At 37.9% G+C, this 19,580-nt stretch overlaps 1 protein-coding gene across 1 annotated transcript in view; it reads right to left on the bottom strand.

Moving 5' to 3' along the window:
• Nucleotides 1-19,580, bottom strand: part of LOC133082956 (ELKS/Rab6-interacting/CAST family member 1-like) — a gene marked incomplete at its 3' end in the record, with an annotated part of 87,552 nt that overhangs the window by 17,275 nt on the left and 50,697 nt on the right. The window contains 1 exon segment of the mRNA XM_061179626.1: nucleotides 828-965. Within this exon segment, the coding sequence (XP_061035609.1) occupies nucleotides 828-965 (138 nt within the window).

Raw genomic sequence — 19,580 nt, 5'->3', positions numbered from 1 at the left:
TGAGCTTAAAGCATAAAGAAGGATAAAGAAAAGAGAAACCATTAAAACTTCTGTCAACAGATACTCAGGAAGTTTGAAAGTTGAAGCACTTTAAGTATATTTATGGGTATTATTTCTGAATATATTCGGGGATCAAGCCTTGATCCCTGGGCAGGAAGCCTGAAACATTCTGAGTCCAAGAGGCTTAAGGAACAGTAACCCTATCCCTTAAAGAAAAAATAAGAAGAAGAAGAAGAAGAATCCAATTAAAATGCCCCACCAAGAGTCCTTAAACCTCCTCCAAGACATTAACACTTGTCATGTTGGGCCACTTCTTTATTTAGTCAACCATTCCTGAAAAAACTAGGTTTGCTCATGAAGGCAAAATGAAGTGGCAAGGCCACGACTAGAAAAACAGCAAGTACACCGTATTAATAACTAAAACCCACGAATATATTAGATCCCAATGCGGCACAGTAAAAGAGAACTAATGTTGCCTCCTGATGGTCAGTGTCTGACATTCCCACATCACCGAATTCTAGCTGACCATACACATAAAAAGAAGATAGTAAGCAGGGAGCACATGGCTGATATCTTTAGAAACTTCAGCCACTGCCCTCCAGTACAGAATCCATCCTGCCTAGCAACAGATGCTTAAATTGGCAACAACAAAACGAATCTTCTCTCCCTTACACTGGGTACGTCAGCAACAGTACAGGCAGCTCTTTTCCCTTTTGCCAAAGCGACTTCTTCTGTCTCCTCTATCAAGTCTCATCACTAAAGTGACTTTCAGATTAATGAGAAAGCAGAAGAAATGTGTCTGTGAGGAGTCTGGGCCAGTCACCCACCTTCTCGGCAAGGGCCTCCTCCAAAGTAGTCAAGGCGGTGTCAGTGTTGGTGGTGTCAGCCTGCAAGGATTTGACTCGCTCCTTCAAGCTGCTCATCTGCTTTTCCTTATCTCTAAGTTGCTCTTGGAGATTTTCAATCTGAGTTGTGCACACACATTTAAGGGGGGGGAAAAAAGGAAATTCAGAGAAATACAAACAGTCACAATAAAAATCATTTTAAGTTGGAAACAGGTAGATCAGGGTTGTCAGTGTGTGCTCTGTAGAAGTAATTTAACCCTAAGGGTCTTAGAACTTCATGCAAAGCTTTAAACTGAGAACTTATAGCCAGAAGAGAGAAAAGACATACACATGGGTATGGTCATACATGCAGAGTCATAAATCTCTATAAAGAAATAAGGAAAGTAGCTAGGGAGAAAAGACCCAACATATAGGGATGGGGATAAAGGGAAGACCTACAAAGAGGAAAGCCATGAGAAACTGGATTACTTCCAAAGCAACAGTGTAAATGCCCAGAGAGATTCCTTTAAAAAATGCTGAGGGAGGACAGCAAATTGAACAGCTGGATGCTAAGAAAAACAAATCAGCTGTAAAAAGGAAAAACTGTTCTTAAATTTATTTATTTATTTATTTATTTTTGGCTGTGTTGGGTCTTCGTTTCTGTGCGAGGGCTTTCTTTGGTTGTGGCGAGCGGGGGCCACTCTTCATCGCGGTACGCGGGCCTCTCACTGTCGCGGCCTCTCTTGTTGCGGAGCACAGGCTCCAGACGCGCAGGCTCAGTAGTTGTGGCTCACGGGCCCAGTTGCTCCGCGGCATGTGGGATCTTCCCAGACCAGGGCTCGAACCCGTGTCCCCTGCATTGGCAGGCAGATTCACAACCACTGCGCCACCAGGGAAGCCCGGAAAAACTGTTCTTAAATGCTAGTGTTCAAGTTAGGTTTTTATATCATCTTTTATTTCAACAGCAAGCATTTTCAATGAAATTTATTATTATAGTTATTCATTCCTTCATATACCCTAGTACGCATTCATTTACTCAAAAAACTATTGGTGAATTCTCTATTATATGCCAGGCACTAGTGACACAAAGAAAAATGAACAGACCCATTTTCATTATAAGATGGGAAGGGGACTTTATGTACCTGAATCCAAGCTATGGATGGGCTTCCGTGCCATTCTAACGAGCACACATTTTACTCTAGACAGATGGGAACTATTAGGGACTTTTAAGCAAAGCAACAGTCCGGTCAGTTCTGTATTTCAGACTGATAATTCTGATAGCTGTGGAGAAGATATTCAATATCTAAGGGGAGTTACGTAGAGACATGAAAACAGCTAGGAGATCGTATCAATTCAGGTAAGAGAGTTTGGAAACTAAGTGAGCTAAGAGAGATGGAAAATAGGGGATGGGTTTGTGAAATAGTGTGGAAACAGCATATTATCACTAGGGAGACTCCCGTACACACAATGAAAAATAGTAAGCAAAAATATGGAGGAACTGTAGAGAGATATTCTTAATAAGCAAAAGGAAAATAAGTAAGACAACTATTCTAAAACTCACAAACTTCATTCTTTCATTCAGCTACGTGCCAGGCAGTTTTCTAGGTGTTGAGGATATAGAATTAATCCAAACAGACAAAAATCCCTACCCTCAAAGAGCTTAATCCTAATACGATAGACAAGGAATGAATGAATGAAATGAACATAGTATGTAGGATGGTGATAAGTCCTACAGAGAAAAATGAAGCAGGAGAATATAATATCATCGTCTACTCTTGAACTAGCTGGTTTATTTCACATGGCTTTCAAAAAACAACATAAATGTTATCTGCTTTGGGACGACTTTCTTGCTCTTACCCCCATGACAATAAGATGACCACAGTCTGTATGCCATCACACATGAACAAAGTATTGATCTACATACATACATATACACATCCCCCATTCTTTTCTCTATCTATACATTTATCTCCATTCTTCCATCTATCTATACATTATAACACGAATCTCCAACCATACTGTTATTACTCATTCTATACACATCTCCACAAATAGACTGGATCTTACTCCTCTACCCCAGCTTTGTATCTTCATATCTGGCACACATCAGGTCTATAATAAATACTGGTTCATTAGTCAGTAAATAATACATAAGCTTGGACTTTTATAAACTGTATTTAGGCATACACATAAACTTCTGCCAAGAAAAGAACCTAAATCCAACCTTCAAATAATTCCTGCATCAATCAATTTAATATAAGCTCTTTAAGGGTCTGCTTCATTCCAAGCAGACCCTTCCAAGGGGAAGAAAAAAAGGTCCCTCTCTACAGTCCCTGAGAATTCCACAGCAGAACAAATAAGCTAAGCGAAAAGATTCAGCGAACTCAGAATAGGGAACCATGAGTACTGTCAGGCTTGGATTTTCACTCTTTAAAGAAGGAAGAATCCTTCAGGTGAACCATTGAAACTGGCTCCAGTCTTTTCCATGCCGATAAAGTCCAAAGCATACTGTGAGAGAAAAGACCATCACATATGAAAAGCATTAGTTTCCTTTAGTTTAATCAGACACTCCTATTGGAATCTCATATGGATCAATACTTAGGTAAATTCACAACCACTAAAGAGATTTTGCCACTTAAAAATCTAGTACTCCATAACATACAGAAGGCAATGCCCTGGTGTTTACATATTTAACCAGCTGTGTGGGTCATCCTAGTTGCTGACATATAAACCTTACACACACAAAAAAGATATCATCATTCTGTTGATTAGACTTTTTTACCAAGAAAGAGCAGTACAACCACCTTTTTTAAAAAATAAAACTTCATAGAACCAACCAAGTTTTACATACAAGAAAACAGAGATTTGTTTTATGAGCCCACCTAATATACAAACAGCCCTTACATGCATAATAAGGATTATACCCTTCTTTCTCCTCCATCATCAGCATCTAAGAAAAAATTAAGACGTTAACTGTTAACAATTCCACTTGTATAATTTGTATGTAGTCCAACTATTAAAGGGATCCATTATTCTTTGCCAGCAAAAACAAAAACAAACAAACAAACCAACAAACAAAAAGACTTTTCCTGATATACTCAGGTGCAGAAGCTGCTAAACCAGGTAAAATCCCCATTAACAAGTTCTCCCTAAGCTACTTTCTTATCCAATTAGCCAGCTGTCTAAACTGTTGAGTTGGAGGGGAGGAAGAGGATGGCTATTCCTGGAGAGCAGAAATAGCCATTCCACAGTGAAGAAAGGGCAGCGCTCACTAGAGCTGTCTCCTTTGGGCAAGCTGCTATCGGCAAGGAAGACTTGTGGTAGATGCAGATATGTGCAAACCAGCTGCAAGAGCATTAACCCAAAAGAGGCTCTGTGTGGTGTGTGGGAGGACGGGTGTGTACAAAGCACTTTCCGTTTACCCAGCATCACGATGGACAGCAGCTGAATCCTACTGAAAGCTCCTTTTATATATCCTCACTTTGGTTGTGACTCAAAATCGTGATTTCGTGATGAAGGCTCTCTGGGTTCAGACGTTGCTAACCAAGGGGTGTATGAATGCTATCATATTAATCTTGCCATTATTCTCTTCTTTTAACTAATCCAATATAGAGGCTGTGAAAACTGTTCACCCTAATAGTCCCATATCACACCATTTCAGTATTTACTATGCAATTTCTATAAAATATATAGTGGAAATCCCATTCTGTACCAAGTTCAATTATCCACAGGATCTAAAATATACTATTTACAAAAGCTTTGAATACAACAGCTAAGAGAAAAACTGGATCAGTTATGCACATACTCGACTATTAATGATAAAGATGACTGCTTCAGAATCATGCTAAGTGGAAAAATACTCCTTTAAATATGCTCAGAAGATCTACCCAAGAAAAAAACTTTCCATTTTGTAGAAACAGAAACCACAGAATCCCTAAAATGGCAATATGATAAAAACAACAAAAAATTACTCGTGATGGGGGTGGTGGAGGAGGCGGCGGCAGTGGTGACAAGAGGGACCACTAACACAGAGAGTGTGGTATGTATCAGGCACTGTTTTCAGAAATCTATGTATAACAACTATTGAAGCTCCACCACAAGACTATAATTATTAGGGGGGGGGGGAAAGAAGAATCACACAAAGATGTCTCAAGCATCTTTCCATAAATGATTCCTTGTTATTAAGTAATGTTTATCAATAAACACAATGTTATTACTACGGTCACATATGAAAATATTCTCCCCTACAGAAGCAAAGAAGGAAGGGTGGAGGTACCAAACCTCTGCCAATGCAGAAGAGCATCTTCCATGTACTTCCGTGTATAGTCAAACATAACACACTAAAGCTGGTGGGCAGAACCAAAGGTACTTGATATCAGGATCAATATCATGATAGTATTAAGACAGTCTGTTTAGCCTTTCAAGGGGTAGAAGGAGGCTAGTTTATTTATACACACGGACTAAGGAGCACTTAACAATAGCTAAAAAAGCTTTTCTTCTTTTACTTTAATAACTTATACTTAGTAATATTGAAAATTAATAAAAAATTGTTGCAGAAAATAATGTATTTTATAATTCTATGGGCTCTTCCTACTTCATGCATAACCAATCTGTATTAAGAAGAAATCATTAAGCAGCTATTAACATGTATTCAATTTCTGCATGAGTAAAATTGTGCAGAGATCGAAGGAATTTGTGTTTAGTCTATATTATCTGTGTCCCTGGTGATGAATAGGGAGGGGAAGGGTCAATCAGGTTTATACATACAGCCTAAAATCATAGAGAAGAACTAAGAGTGAAGAATTCAAGAAGGAAACACTTTCTAAATAACTATTTAGAGAAGGAAGACGTTTTCCTTAAAATGACCTCTCTAATTAGAGTTTAACTCTGTTAACTGGGCTAGAAAGAAAATAGAAATAATTATTATATGATATAGAGCCTTTCTTCTCCTCGTACAATTTTTATTTTACAAAGAGAGAAAAACCGATGAAAGAGGAGGAAGACTAATGCAGAATGCACGCTGCACGTGAATCCATCAAATCTGCACACCAGCTCCACACTGGCACAGATTTCTTAACATCTTTTGTTTTGGTTTTTATCAGCATTGCCAGCTGTCAGAAACTATCATGGTTCAACATGGGTGATTTATTCCTAGTCAAGTGGAACTGATTGCTCTGCTGCTGAGGCCCTAATCACTGAGCAAACGTAGAAGGGACTTCCTATAGGATGTAGTTCTAAGGACAAGAAATCCCAAAATACTCCTTGCAGTCACCTAGCTACCTGGAACATCATTTAAAGGAAAGAATTTTTTTGATGATGCCTCCACACTTGTTCTAAGCAGCCATCAGTGTCAAATGTATTGTGGAAAGCAAGTTACTCAGAAAGGCTCTGACCTTTACCTTCTTGGGTTAATAATACCTCTCAGTATCAGTGGTAAAAGTACAGTCTGGATGAACTGGTCATAATCAGCTGGCAAAAGAGATCTACAGTAATCAATGGAATCTAAAAAGGAAAAATTCGCTAAGTCCCCTGATCTACGCAATTGTTTGTCTACCATCCTGCAGGCCTGTGAAATGTACTAACAAGGCACAACTATACTTTACCAAAATGATCAGGGTTTGCCCAGACTGTACTGGCCTCTAAATTTTACTTGTCCAGTTATGTGTTTCCAACGATTAGAGGATACAAGAGCAACAAAGTCATGTGGAACTCTAAGCAGTGTTTTAAACACAATTTAGGTTGTTAAAACTCCCATATCTATATTCTCAGTGACTGTTTAGGGTCTTTAATAAGCCCAGCAAAGATTCTGGCTGACAACCAATTATTTCTTTGGTTGAGTTTCCCTCCCAATTATGCTATTCTCTCATCATATAAGTAATGGACGGATTACCGTGATGAATAAATAGCTAGCTATGTCCCACTGGGCAAGTTACTTGTTCTTTCTAATTACCTACCTGCAAGACAAAGACCACTACTATTCCTTTCAATTCTAAAATACAACTGTATTCTTGTGATGGGAAAGACGAGAACATTTAAAAAGTAATAAACTTCAGCAGAGTACTACTGTATTTTATCTTAAAAACTGTTCAAATTGAACTATACAGGAAGTATAGCTATGACCTTTAGGAAAATACAGAGTCCATTGCTCTGGTTAGATTTTATTAATTGCTGGGAGGGAAAGTAAGTTCCTTGATAGACTTGCTCATGGTACAGATAATGGAACTAGGGACCTCTTGAATTAAAATAACTGGATAATATGAAGCAAAAGCTGGTGAGACCAAAGGTCACACTGCTAATCAAGATCTGCTTGGTAGACAATTAAGGAAATGGCTCAAATACTTCTTTTTATATCTGGCAGGCATATATAAAAACTTGACGGATATTCATATGCTAAAATTGCTCAAAAAAAAAAAAAAAGAAAAGAGGACCCATAAATCCATGGTGGCTATCCTTGTGAAGCAGCGGCAATGATGAGACTGTACCTAGGACCTCAATTCACACCTATACGAATGGCATCCCTTGAAGCTGTACGATAACAATAGATAGAACACTCTTAGATCTAATAGTTCACTACATTTTAGTGCTGAAAGAACTCAGTATTTTTAAGTAACTGATTAAAGCAAACACACTAGGCTTAGTTTCTGCCCATCCCCCCACAAAGAACCACTATTCTTTGTATTACTTATTACCAATAACAAAGTCGGGAAAAATCAAGTACATAACAATAGAAGTCTAGCTAAATTAAATATGCTCTATCAACCATTACAGTTCATATACTTGATGATTAATTAAGGATATGCAAACTTCTTTATTATATAATATTACATGAAAAAGAAAAGTTATCAAAATGTACAATATTATCCCAATTTGAAGGAAAAGTTTATTTTTACATAGAATTTTCCTTGTTATACCTTTTCCACATTTTTCAAATATTCAGAATGGACATACATCATTTCAATGATAATGACAAAAGCAATAATTTTCTAACTCCTATCTGAGAAATCTTAGGATTTACAAGAAATATGATTAGGATCATGATAAGAGAGATTCTCCTAATATATGCACTTACCAACATGGGAAATCTCTAGGGGTTTCTGTGGGACATGTGAGCATTTCTATTTAACCCACACCTTCCACAGGTTCATACTGTGGGACCAAACCAAGCTGTCAGAGACTTGGGGGGGTTTCTGCAATGCCAAAGGAAGACTGAGAGATAACAAATGAATCCAGAGAAACCAAGACTTGCAAAACCTATTTGAAATATAAGGTCCAAAGGAAACAGCAATAGGATGCTTCACATATTTTAAGTCTAAATTCAAGTTCATCTCACTCAATTTTTATTTTAGCCAGGCCTACTTTTATGGCCTGAAGTAAGCTAACTTGTACTAAAAGTCAATCCTAGTGTGACAAGGCTGGGTTTCCCAAGAAGCAGACCTTGAGACAGATCTTATTGTTCAAGAAATTAGAGGGTGCTCTTGGGATCAATACCAGTGGAAAGGAAGTTGGGGGGGGGAGCATGATGGTGCAGAGAGAGAAATTAGGCTGCCATGAAGTCCCAAAGGATTCAGACAACCCCATGGGGAGCTCTGAATCTGCGATGACCTTTCAGAGTTGCCCCAAGTCAGGGCAATGGATTCAAGCCCTTGTACCCTACAAGGATCAATCATTGGATACCAATGGGAAGGGATGTGGCCTTGTACAAGGTAGGTCTCTTTAGCCAACGCAATCTCCACAGGGGATACTTCCAGCACCTGGGGGAATACATCCTTCAACCCTCAGCAGGGATCTGGGTCACTCATCACAGCATCCATTATACCCAGCAGCTATGTATGCTCTTCCTAGTTAAATAATATTTAACATGAAATTGTAATTGCTCTCAATTTACTCTGTATTTGAACCATATACATAATTTTATGGCTTTGTAAAACCTAGAGACCCTTGTATCCCAACTTGATTGTTTCACCAATGGTGGGCATTTTGAAGCAGGAGTTCAGGGATGGCCTTTAAGGTGTGTCTGACATCCCAGTCCACACAAATGAGCCATGTGCATTTTTACATGAAGAGCACCCACAGCTTTCATCAGATTGTCAAAAGGGTAGGAGAAAAGTTAAAAATCATTAATTAGTGGCATTCTTTTCAAATACCCACAATATTTTCTAAAACGAATAGCCACTTCACTTAAAATTACTTGCTTAGCTGTTTTACAAAGATACTGTGTTACCAAATTTGCTGTGTAAGAGTTTGGCCTGGTTGGGATGCAGGGAGAACAGATCCAAACAACAGTTCCTCACCTATATGCAATGGAAGCCCAAGAATCTTATTAAATTTTGTAAATTCTCCTTGGTCAACTTGAATGATTTTTCTAATCTGAAAAACCCCTGTAGGAAAAAAAAAGTGTTAGGAGAAAAAAGTAAGGAGGTCTGGCAATTACAGGAAGATAAAACAGATAAAGGACAAAATACACGACTGATGCTGGAAGCTATTTTCTGGTGAGGGTGTACATATCGGTATGGCAGAGAGAAGGAAGAGCACAAAAAGCTACTTCATCAAAGTTTGATTTAATAATTTCTTCAGGAGGTTAATTATTTCAACTTCTCAACTAGAGTTGACAGGCACCTAGGCGTCTATCCAAACAGGCATTCCCACAGGTGAGAATGCAATGCAAGTTAATTCATGCCAAATTATAAGCAGTTTTAAGCAGAAGAAAATATTAACTGTGCTTCAAAACTTTGATCAAGCATTTTTTTCCCAAATCCTTTGCCTCTTTCTAGATACTTATCTATGTAATATTTATACTCTGACAAGTTCCTGCTACAAGGTCTTCTGAGAGACTACTAAGAACAACCTTTGTCCCAAAAGGAATCTGACCCTTCCATATTGACTTGTTAATTACCATTTTTCAAGTTTAAAATATGTTTTCAGTCAAAACAGAAGTCAGGGCACTCCAAACTAGAGCTTGCAAGACTCTGAGAATATTAATATGGCATACGATTAATAGAAAATGGACACATCACATAAATCCTCAAATTATTCACGAACCTACTTAAAAGTCCAAAGAAATGATGTTTTAATAAGAGTCAAAATTACTTCTGTGTTGTACAAAGCATTACACTATAAGCCTTTAAATGCTTCTTGTTTATATTATACCCTAGCACTTGAAAATAAAGCATTTATCCAAAGGCTATGTTCTCTCAGGTCCATTCCTATTGCCTCCATGATAATGGTGGTAGAACAAGTTTCTACATCTCTCCAGGTGAAAAATACAAGGCTCTTTAAAAACACATCCACTCTTATCCCAGGAATGCAAGATTGATTCACCATACAAAAATCAATCAATATAATGTACCATATTAATAAAGAACAGAAACCACATGATCATCCCAATAACTACAGAAAAAGCATTTGACAAAATCCAACACCTCTTCATGATAAAAAACACTCAGTAAACTAGGAATAGAAGGGAACTTCCTCAACTGGATAAAAGGCATCTGTAAAAAACCCAGTTAACATCATACTTAAGGTGAAAAATGAAAACCTTTCCCCTAAGATAAAGAACAAGACAAGGATGTCCACTCTCACCACCTCTATTCATCATTATACTGGACAATTAGGGAAGGGCAATTAGGGAAGAAAAAGAAATAAAAGGCAGCCACATTGGAAAGAAAAGGTACAGCTACCTCTATTTGCAGATGGCTTTATCTTATACGTAGAAAATACTAAAGAATCCACTAAAACACCATTAAAGATAATAAACCAATTTAGCCAAGTTTCAAAACCCAAGACCAATAAACAAGAGTCACTTGTATGTCTTTACACCAAAAATAAATAATCTAAAAATGAAGTAAAGAAAATTCCATTTACAGTAGCATCAAAAATAATAAAATATTTAGGAATAAATTTAAAGAAGTGCACGGCTTGTAAACTGAAAACTACAAAACATCAATGAAAGAAACTAAAAACAACCTAAATAAGTTAAAAGACATCCTGTGTTGATCAACTGAAAGACCTGATGTTGGGGGGAGGTGGTTACTTCTTTTTTTGGACTCCCAAAAGCCAAAACGATCTTGAAAAGGAACAAAGGTAGAGGATTCACAGTGTCCAATATCAAAACCTACTACAAAGCTACAGTAACCAAGACAGTGTGATGTGGGAAACAGACAGACATATAAATTGATGGAACAGAACTTAAAGTTCAGAAATGAACATGTGTGTCTATGTACAACTGATTTTTAGCAGTGGTCCCAAGACCATTCAGTGGAAAAAGAACAGTCTTTTCAACAAATGGTGCTGGGGCAAATGGATATCCACATGCAAAATAATGAAGTTGGATCCCTACCTTACACCACATACAAAAATTAACTAGGAATGGACCAAAGACCTAAACGTAAAAGCTAAAACTATAAAACTCTTAGAAGAAAACACAGGAGGAAATCTTTGTGACCTTCAATTAGGCAATGGTTTCTTAGATATGATGTCAAAAACATAAGCAACTAAGGAAAAAACAGATAAATTGGACTTCATCAAATTTAAAACTTTTGTGCATCAAAGGATGCTACCAAGACAGTGAAGCGATAACCCAGAGAATGGGAGAAATATGTGCAAATCACTTATCTGATATGGATGGAATCTCCCGAATAAAGACTTTCTAGAACTCAATACAAAGACAAATAACTCAATTTAAAAATGGGCAAAGGATCTGAATAGACATTTCTCCAAGGAAGATACACAGATGGCCAGCAATTACATGAAAAGACATTCAACATCATTAGTCATTATGGAAATAGAAGTCAAAACCACAACAACATACCACTGCACACCCATTAGAATGGCTATTTGAAAAAGAAAAATAACTAGTGTTGGCAGAAATGTAAAATGGTTCAGCCGCTTTAGAAACAGTTTGGCAGTTCCTCAAAAAGTTACAGGTAAAGTTAACATCAATTCCATCCCAAGATATAAACTCAAGAGAAATGAAAAACGTATGTTCATACAAAAACTTGTACATAGATGTAACATAATCATTATTCAAGTGGAAACCACCCAAACGTCCAGAAACTGATGGATGGATAAAAAAAAATGTGCTATATTCATTACAATGGAATATTATTCAGCCATAAAAAGGAATAAAGTACTGACACTTGCTACAACATAATGAACCTTGAAAACATTAAGTTAAAGAAGCAAGACATAAAAAGCTACATATTATATGATTACATTTCTATGAAATGTCTAGCATAGGCAAATTGATAAAGACAAAAAGTAGGCAGTGGATGCAGAGTATAGGGGTTGTGACAGGTATGGGTTTCTTTTTAGGGTCATGAAAATGTTCTGGAACTGGACAAAAGTGATGGTTGCACAACCTTGTAAGTATACCAAAAACAACTGAATTATATAGTTTAAATTAGTAAAGTTTATGGTATGTGAATTATATCTCAATTAGGGAGGGAAAAAAAAGCATCAATCCAATTAACCCCATGGTGCTAGCTTTAAAAATCAAGGTTCCCCCCTCCCCCTCCTCCACCCAGGGGTTTTTACAACCAAAAAATATTTCTAGACCTTGTACAATGCCCCTTTTGAGACAAAACTGTCCCTCCCTTCCCCATTAAGAAACACTGATATAAATGGAATGAAATTATAATCTATTAATTTGAAGCGTCAGTCTTTAAAAAGCATAGTTTCTGTGACAGAATAAGAAAACAGAAAAAAAAAAGTCAAGGTTCCCAACATCCATCAACGAAGCGTGAAACTACTCTAGTACTGAGATTTATCTGGCGTTATTCCCCAAATAACACAAATACAAATAACAGTTTAGCCAAGTTTCTCTGTTCTTAATGGACTTAAAAATGCTCTTGCAATCACTGTGTCATCCATGCACATACTCAGCCTGACGCGCTTCTGGACGGCGTCTCTTCCACGTGAGATCACTAGTGCGCACAAGTTTCCATCTAGACGGTTGTGCTGCTCACCTATGATGATCTCCAAATTGAATACGTAGCATGAATTCACCTTCTGCTGTCAACCTGCCCTTTCCACACACCTTATTCCTCTGTACCCTTTTCCTATCAATTATTTTCATACCCAGTGATAATGCCTCAATTGGGTAAAACAATTTAAAACTGTTTAGAATTCCTTCTGGTTTGAAGTGACTTCTGTTGACAGCAATGGATGATAGTAGAAGTCCTATGAATAAGAGATTAAAACACTGAGCAGAACATGGAAATATACAAAAAAGTCATACGACAACAGAAAAGAAAGTGAGAGCTTTGTTACCATACCACACAAACAAAATCTCGCCCTCATGTTCTCAATCCTTTATCCAACATTTTTATTCAGCTGGAGCAGATATTTTGCACAGACGGCCGCAACAATGTCTCCGACTTCACGTGCTCTTCTGTAAGTGGCTTTGCCACTCCTCCAGTAAGACGTGGAGTATTTTCCTTGACGCCCCCGCCACCAAATCAAGTTAGGTCCTGTGACTACTGTGACCAAAAGAGTACAGACAAAAGGAATCCCCCGCTGCACCCAAACCAACTCCTAGCGCAACCCTTAACTGGCCACGGAGCCACGGAGCCAGAGGCCAAGGAATACCCCCAGGCAGGATGTACGCAAATGAAGAAACCATCCCGGTAGTGGGTCACCCAGCTGCAGACACCCCCAGCTGTCACCAAACAAATCAGGAACAAACTACGCAAGAGAGCCCTTCCTGAATTCCTGATTCACAAATAAAATGACTGTTTACTCCACTAAGCTTCATCAACAGTTTACTATGCAGCGAGAGGTCTTCCTCCCCTGTCTATCTTTACAATGCTATTGCTCTTTCTGTTTTAATCACTGATATCGAAAGTGTATTGTTTCTAGATTATCAGAAGATAAGGATGAGGCATGTTGTGTTTTCTTTTATTGTTTTTATTTTTTGGAGAGGGGTGTTCTGGAAGAGGAGGGATGGTGAGAAGGAACATATCATAATGAAAAGATATTTTGTAACAAAGTAAACTAAGATCCTCCCTTTTTTAGGGAATAATTCTTCAATCATTGTAAGATGTCACTTGTATAATACCAGCATCATTTAAAAACAGTTATCTACTGACAAATGGAAGTTAAATCAGACTTTGCAAGTTCAACTATCTACCCTCCTTAAGGTTTACTTGAAAAAGTGAGGGGAAAAAAGTTATATGAAGCAAGGTAAATCCATATGGAGCATATTCCCCAGCAGAAAAGTTATCATCAATCAGACTTCATTTACTATGCATTGTTTTTTCAATAAAATATTTCAAGAATTTAGCTATACATATTTTCCACTGAGGAAAAAAATTTTTAATTAAACTGAGTTCTATTAAAAAATAATAAAGAAAGAAAGAAAAGGGAAAATTCTAATGCCTAAGTATATTAAGTTTCCAACTTAAAATCCAATCAGGGCCTGACCTGCTCTTCTTTCAACTTAGCTTCATTAACAGCTGGCTTGTGATTTAAAAATAATATTTAGAAAACATTACAATTAATCCTTATTAAAAATAAAAGCACAATTTTTAAAATATTAATTTTCTCAGAATAAATTAGTAAATATTGTTTTCAATGATAAAATATATTCTTTCCATTTTATGATATGGAAAAAGTGAAGAAACTAACATGTCCTTAAGTCAAGACTCTACAGCAAACAAATAGAGTAGATAAAGAACCTATTCTTTCTGACTTCCTACCGAAAACAAAATAACAGAAGACTTAAAGAACCAATCTAGGACCACAAAAAGGGAAAACTTTCTAATTCAGTTATCAGTTAGCTTTCTGCTACTGATAAATCTAAACTCTAAATACCAAAACCTAGGAAACTGGAGATGCAGGCAAGGTGAAATAAAGAGAAGTTACAGAAGCATACAACGGAAAGATGATAACGTCTGTGTCAGCAAATTAAACTCCAAGCTACATTACCATTTATAATCAATCAAGCAAGAAACTGTACAATTTTAACACAGATTCTGAATGCAGCTCAGATTCAAATGCTCAATTACATTTTCCAGGTCAGTGATTTATTATAAAGATAAGAAATTTACTGTAACAGAAAACTACTTTAAACCATAGCGGAGAGCCCTGGAAAGGAGAGGCCAGTGCTAATCCCATTGTACTGCACGCTTGGCCATCTGCTATTGTCTCATTTCATTCTCTGAGCACAGGGCTATCCCCGTGCATACAAATACATATACTACCTAGAAAGCTGGAAGCCTATGGGCAGGCAGTGGTGGCCCAGACAGAGCCAAAATCGGTCCAGAGTATGTGATTCACAATCGAGCCATTCTCAAAGCTGCTACTATTTTCAGAAAACAAGGATTTTTAATGCATATTTAATATGCCAAAGTAATGCCAAGGTAACACGTTGTTTCCTGGTATTCTCCTTAAACATCAAAAGAGCTAAATATTACTTAAATTTACAATTATAAGTAATATTTGTGAGAAAAATGATAGAGAATGCAGATGCCAAGAACAAGGAAAGGATGAAAGCAGAGTTACCATCTGCTCTTCCTTATGGAATAAGTGGATAAGTCAAGAAGCAAAATAGGGACCTCCCTGGTGGTGTAGTGGTTAAGAATCCGACTGCCAATGCAGAGGACACGGGTTCGAGCCCCGGGAAGATCCCACGTGCCACGGAGCAAATAAGCCCGTGCACCACAACTACTGAGCCCGCGTGCCACAACTACTGAAGCCCGCGAGCCTAGAGCCCATGCTCCGCAACGAGAGAAGCCACCGCAATGAGAAGCCCGCGCATCGCAACGAAGAGTAGCCCCCGCTCGCTGCAACTAGAGGAAGCCTGCACATAGCAATGAAGACCCAATGCAGCCAAAAATAAATAAACTAAAAAAAAAAAGAAGCAGCAGCAAAGTAGGTTAAGTGTTGCATAGAATTAAGACATGTCTCCAGGGACTTCCCTCGTGGTCCAGTGGTAAAGAATCCGCCTTACAATGCAGGGGATGCTGGTTCGATCCCTGGTCAGGGAACTAAGATCCCACATGCCGCAGGGATAACTAAGCCCATGCGCCACAACTGCTGAGCCCGCGTGCCACAAACTATAGAGCCCATGAGCTCTGGAACCTGCACGTCACAACTACAGAGCCCATGCGCCCTGGAGCCTGCACACCACAGCTAGAGAAGAGAAAACCTGCCGCCACAACTACAGAGAAGCCCACGCGCTGCAACAAAAGACCCTGCGTGCCTCAATGAAGATCCCGCATGCTGCACCTAAGACTTGATGCAGCCAAAAGTCAATTTAATTAATTAATTCAAAAAATAAAAAGACATGTCTCCAGGAAAATCTCAAGATCCGCCTGTAAGGTTATACTTCAATATACCACCGCAGGTAAATTTCTAAAGTTTCTGATGGAAAATCTTCAGGGCCAGGGGAAAGAAAAACTGAATTCTATTTATCAGTTTCTTAAATAAACTAATAGGACAATAAAGAGGAGTATATTCTCTGAAAACCTTCTCATTATGTAAGAAATGGGAATAATTTTCCCAGAGACCAGGTAATAGGAGAGATCATAGTAAGAAAGAAAAGGCATTGAGAGACAGAGCTCTACCAGAAATTTCTAGGAATCCGTATTACAAATGTATGAAGTACAGAGGTGAAATTCCAGGGCGTGACCCTCTGGAAAGGACACTATTCCCCTTTTTCATTCACACCGCTCTCTCAGCTTGGGACCTCTTACCCCTTCCCCATCTGCCTAGCAAACTTTCACACACCTTTCAAGACTCGACTGCTAAGACTTCTCTTAGACTTCTTTCACACAAGGTCGAATGTGGAATGCCTTGCTTTGTGCCCACTGTACACCATTTGTATGGTAACTTCTTTAACTGCTACAACTCTGAGACTCTGAGAGCAGAAACCATCCTCTCTGTGTACTTAGCACAGTGCCAGGTGCACAGCAGAAGGCAATGTTGACTGCATGAATGAGACAGCTGAGGACGCCTGGGAAGACTGGGATGCCCACAAGAACATAAAGTGACTGTGCAACTATAAATGTACTCAGTAAGGGGGGAAAGGAGAGAAGCCAAGAAGATTCCAGTGTATAGAAATAGACACACTGCTTAGAAAGCTAGGCCAACGTGTACATCAGCATGTGGCTCACATCACTCTAAGAAGGAATTATACAGAATGATAATGAGTCCAATGGACTCAGATTTTCAAGACAGATTTCTTCTGGATGAAGAACAGAGGAGAAAATGGATTTACAAAGGAACTGTACTGTATAGCACAGGGAACTCTGCTCGATATTCGGTAATAACTGAAATGGGAAAAGAACTTGAAAAAGAATAGTTACATATATATGTATAATTGAATCACTTTGCTGTACACCTGAAACTAACACAACATTGTAAATCAACTATACTCCAATATAAAATAAAAATTTTTTAAAAATAAAAAATAAATTAGACCTGCAAACAAACTGGGATTACCAAAAAAAAAAAAAAAAAAAAAAAAAATCCTACAGACAACAAAAGGAGGTCTTAGAATTGTTTGGATAAACATATCAATCTGATAGAGTTTTCTTACAATATACCACAAAAGTCTTTTCTGAGCCTATGCAACATTTTATCACCTACATGGACGTATAAAGAATATATTCATGGGCATCCCTGGTGGCGCAGTGGTTAAGAATCCGCCTGCTAATGCAGGGGACACGGGTTTGAGCCCTGGTCCGGGAAGATCCCACATGCCGCGGAGCAACTAAGCCTGTGCGCCACAACTACTGAGCCTGCGCTCTAGAGCCCGCGAGCCACAACTACTGGGCCCGCGTGCTGCAACTACTGAAGCCCGCACACCACAACTACTGAAGCCCGTGCGCCTAGAGCCCGTGCTCCACAACAACAGAAGCCACCGCAATGAGAAGCCTGTGCACAGCAACAAAGAGTAGCCCCCACTCGCCGCAACTAGAGAAAGCCCACGCGCAGCAACAAAGACCCAACACAGCCAAAAATAAATAAATAAATTTACTTTTTTTAAAAAAAGAATATATTCATAAGGGTTGAAGGCATAAAACTGAAGGAGGTAAACAGACTAAATAAATCAAGTTTCAAAAGATTCTCAAAGATTAGAGTCATTGGCTGAATTTAGCAAAGTAAAATGTAATAAGAACAAACAATATTAACACCTATTAATATATGCATGGTATATAACACTTCATGGGTTCCAAGGTGCTTTTATACACATTACATCATTTAACAACCCCCCCAAAGTAACTATTATACCCTGTCTACAGATGAGGAAACTGAGGGTTAGTGAGTTTTCCCAATACCACATTTCAGGGAGGGCCAAGAACAGAACATTAATCAACTTCTAATCATCTCTCTTGCAACTAGATCCAAAATTCCAAAGAGTACAAGTATGGAGGAAAAATGAGTGTAGAAAAACAACTGCCATCAGAAAAATTAATCAGGGCAAGTAAGAATAATGGGAGGAACAGCAATATTTCACCGAGTAAAATAAGATTTGGGGGCTGTCAAATATAGGCTCCCAATATCTAAAAAATCATCCTGCTGAAGGAGGATTACACTTGTTCAATACGGCCCAAGCTAATCTTAACCAGCAAATACGATAAGTAGCCAAATTCTGGTTCAAGGAAAGAGGGTCAAAACTGTCCAAGCCATTCATTCATCTTAATTGGACATATCTGACCATAAGCTGAATAAATCCATTTGCCAGGCTTTGTAGGAAATTTTAATCAAACGAACAGCTGGGCTTTATCAAATGAGACTCTACATCTGCATCAGACATTGTTTCAAAATATACAAATAAACTTCTAGAGAAAGGTGGTTCTAATTTCACAATTATAAAATCAGGAATGAATTTAAAGTAAAACACAGGAAAAATTCTTTCTCAATGAAGATAGATATGTAGGTACAGAGAAGGTTTTTTCTAGGCATTTTTATTATTCATATTCAAACAAAAGGAAACATATAAAGTATATAATAAGCACCCATGTACCAGCAAATTAAACAGAAGTAAATCTGCCTCCAGGTATTTTAAATATATTTCAAATATAAATATGTATCTATCTGTTATGAAGTATGTTAAATTACACACAAACGCATTACCCATCGTAAGAATGAGAATTACCTAAACTACTTAAGATACTCATATATTCTTCCTTATCCCAACCCTCTTCCCTTCCCTACCTCCAGAAGAAATAACTTTGCTGAATTTTTATCTTAAATATTCCCTTGCCCTAAAACGAAAAGAATAATATATTCCACTGTGTGACTATACCACAACTTACTAACTCAATCATTCTGTCAATAAACATTTGCAAAGTATTTCCTCAGTTCTGTTTTGGTTTTTTCCTTAATCCAAACAAGGTTACTATGAGCATTCTTACATACATCCTGGAGTTCTTCTACAGTATATGTATCTGGCAGGGTACCCTCATGTTTAGTAAGTGCTTTCCAAAATAGTTGTACCTATTTAAAAACCCAACAGCACTGTGTGAGAAATTCAGTTGCCACATTTACCAACACCTGATACTGTCAGACTTCTTAATTTTTGCGAACACAGCTTACAATGCTAAGTATAAAATGGTTTCTTAATCTGGTCTTATTTTACATTCCACTGATTACAGTGAGGGTACATAACTTTTCATATTTATTTGCCATGTATATTTCCTCTTATATAAATTTGATTAACACATACACAGGTTGTACAAAAACATGCATCCTGACCTAAGATACGGGTGCATGCATAAACACCAAAGCAAGCGTTTATTTCTGCGAGAGAAT

The sequence above is a fragment of the Eubalaena glacialis genome, unplaced genomic scaffold, assembly GCF_028564815.1.
Source record: "Eubalaena glacialis isolate mEubGla1 unplaced genomic scaffold, mEubGla1.1.hap2.+ XY H_1, whole genome shotgun sequence".
Lineage (NCBI taxonomy): Eukaryota > Metazoa > Chordata > Mammalia > Artiodactyla > Balaenidae > Eubalaena > Eubalaena glacialis.
Note: the sequence above shows the minus strand (reverse complement) of the source record. Positions and strands in the feature narration are given on the sequence as shown.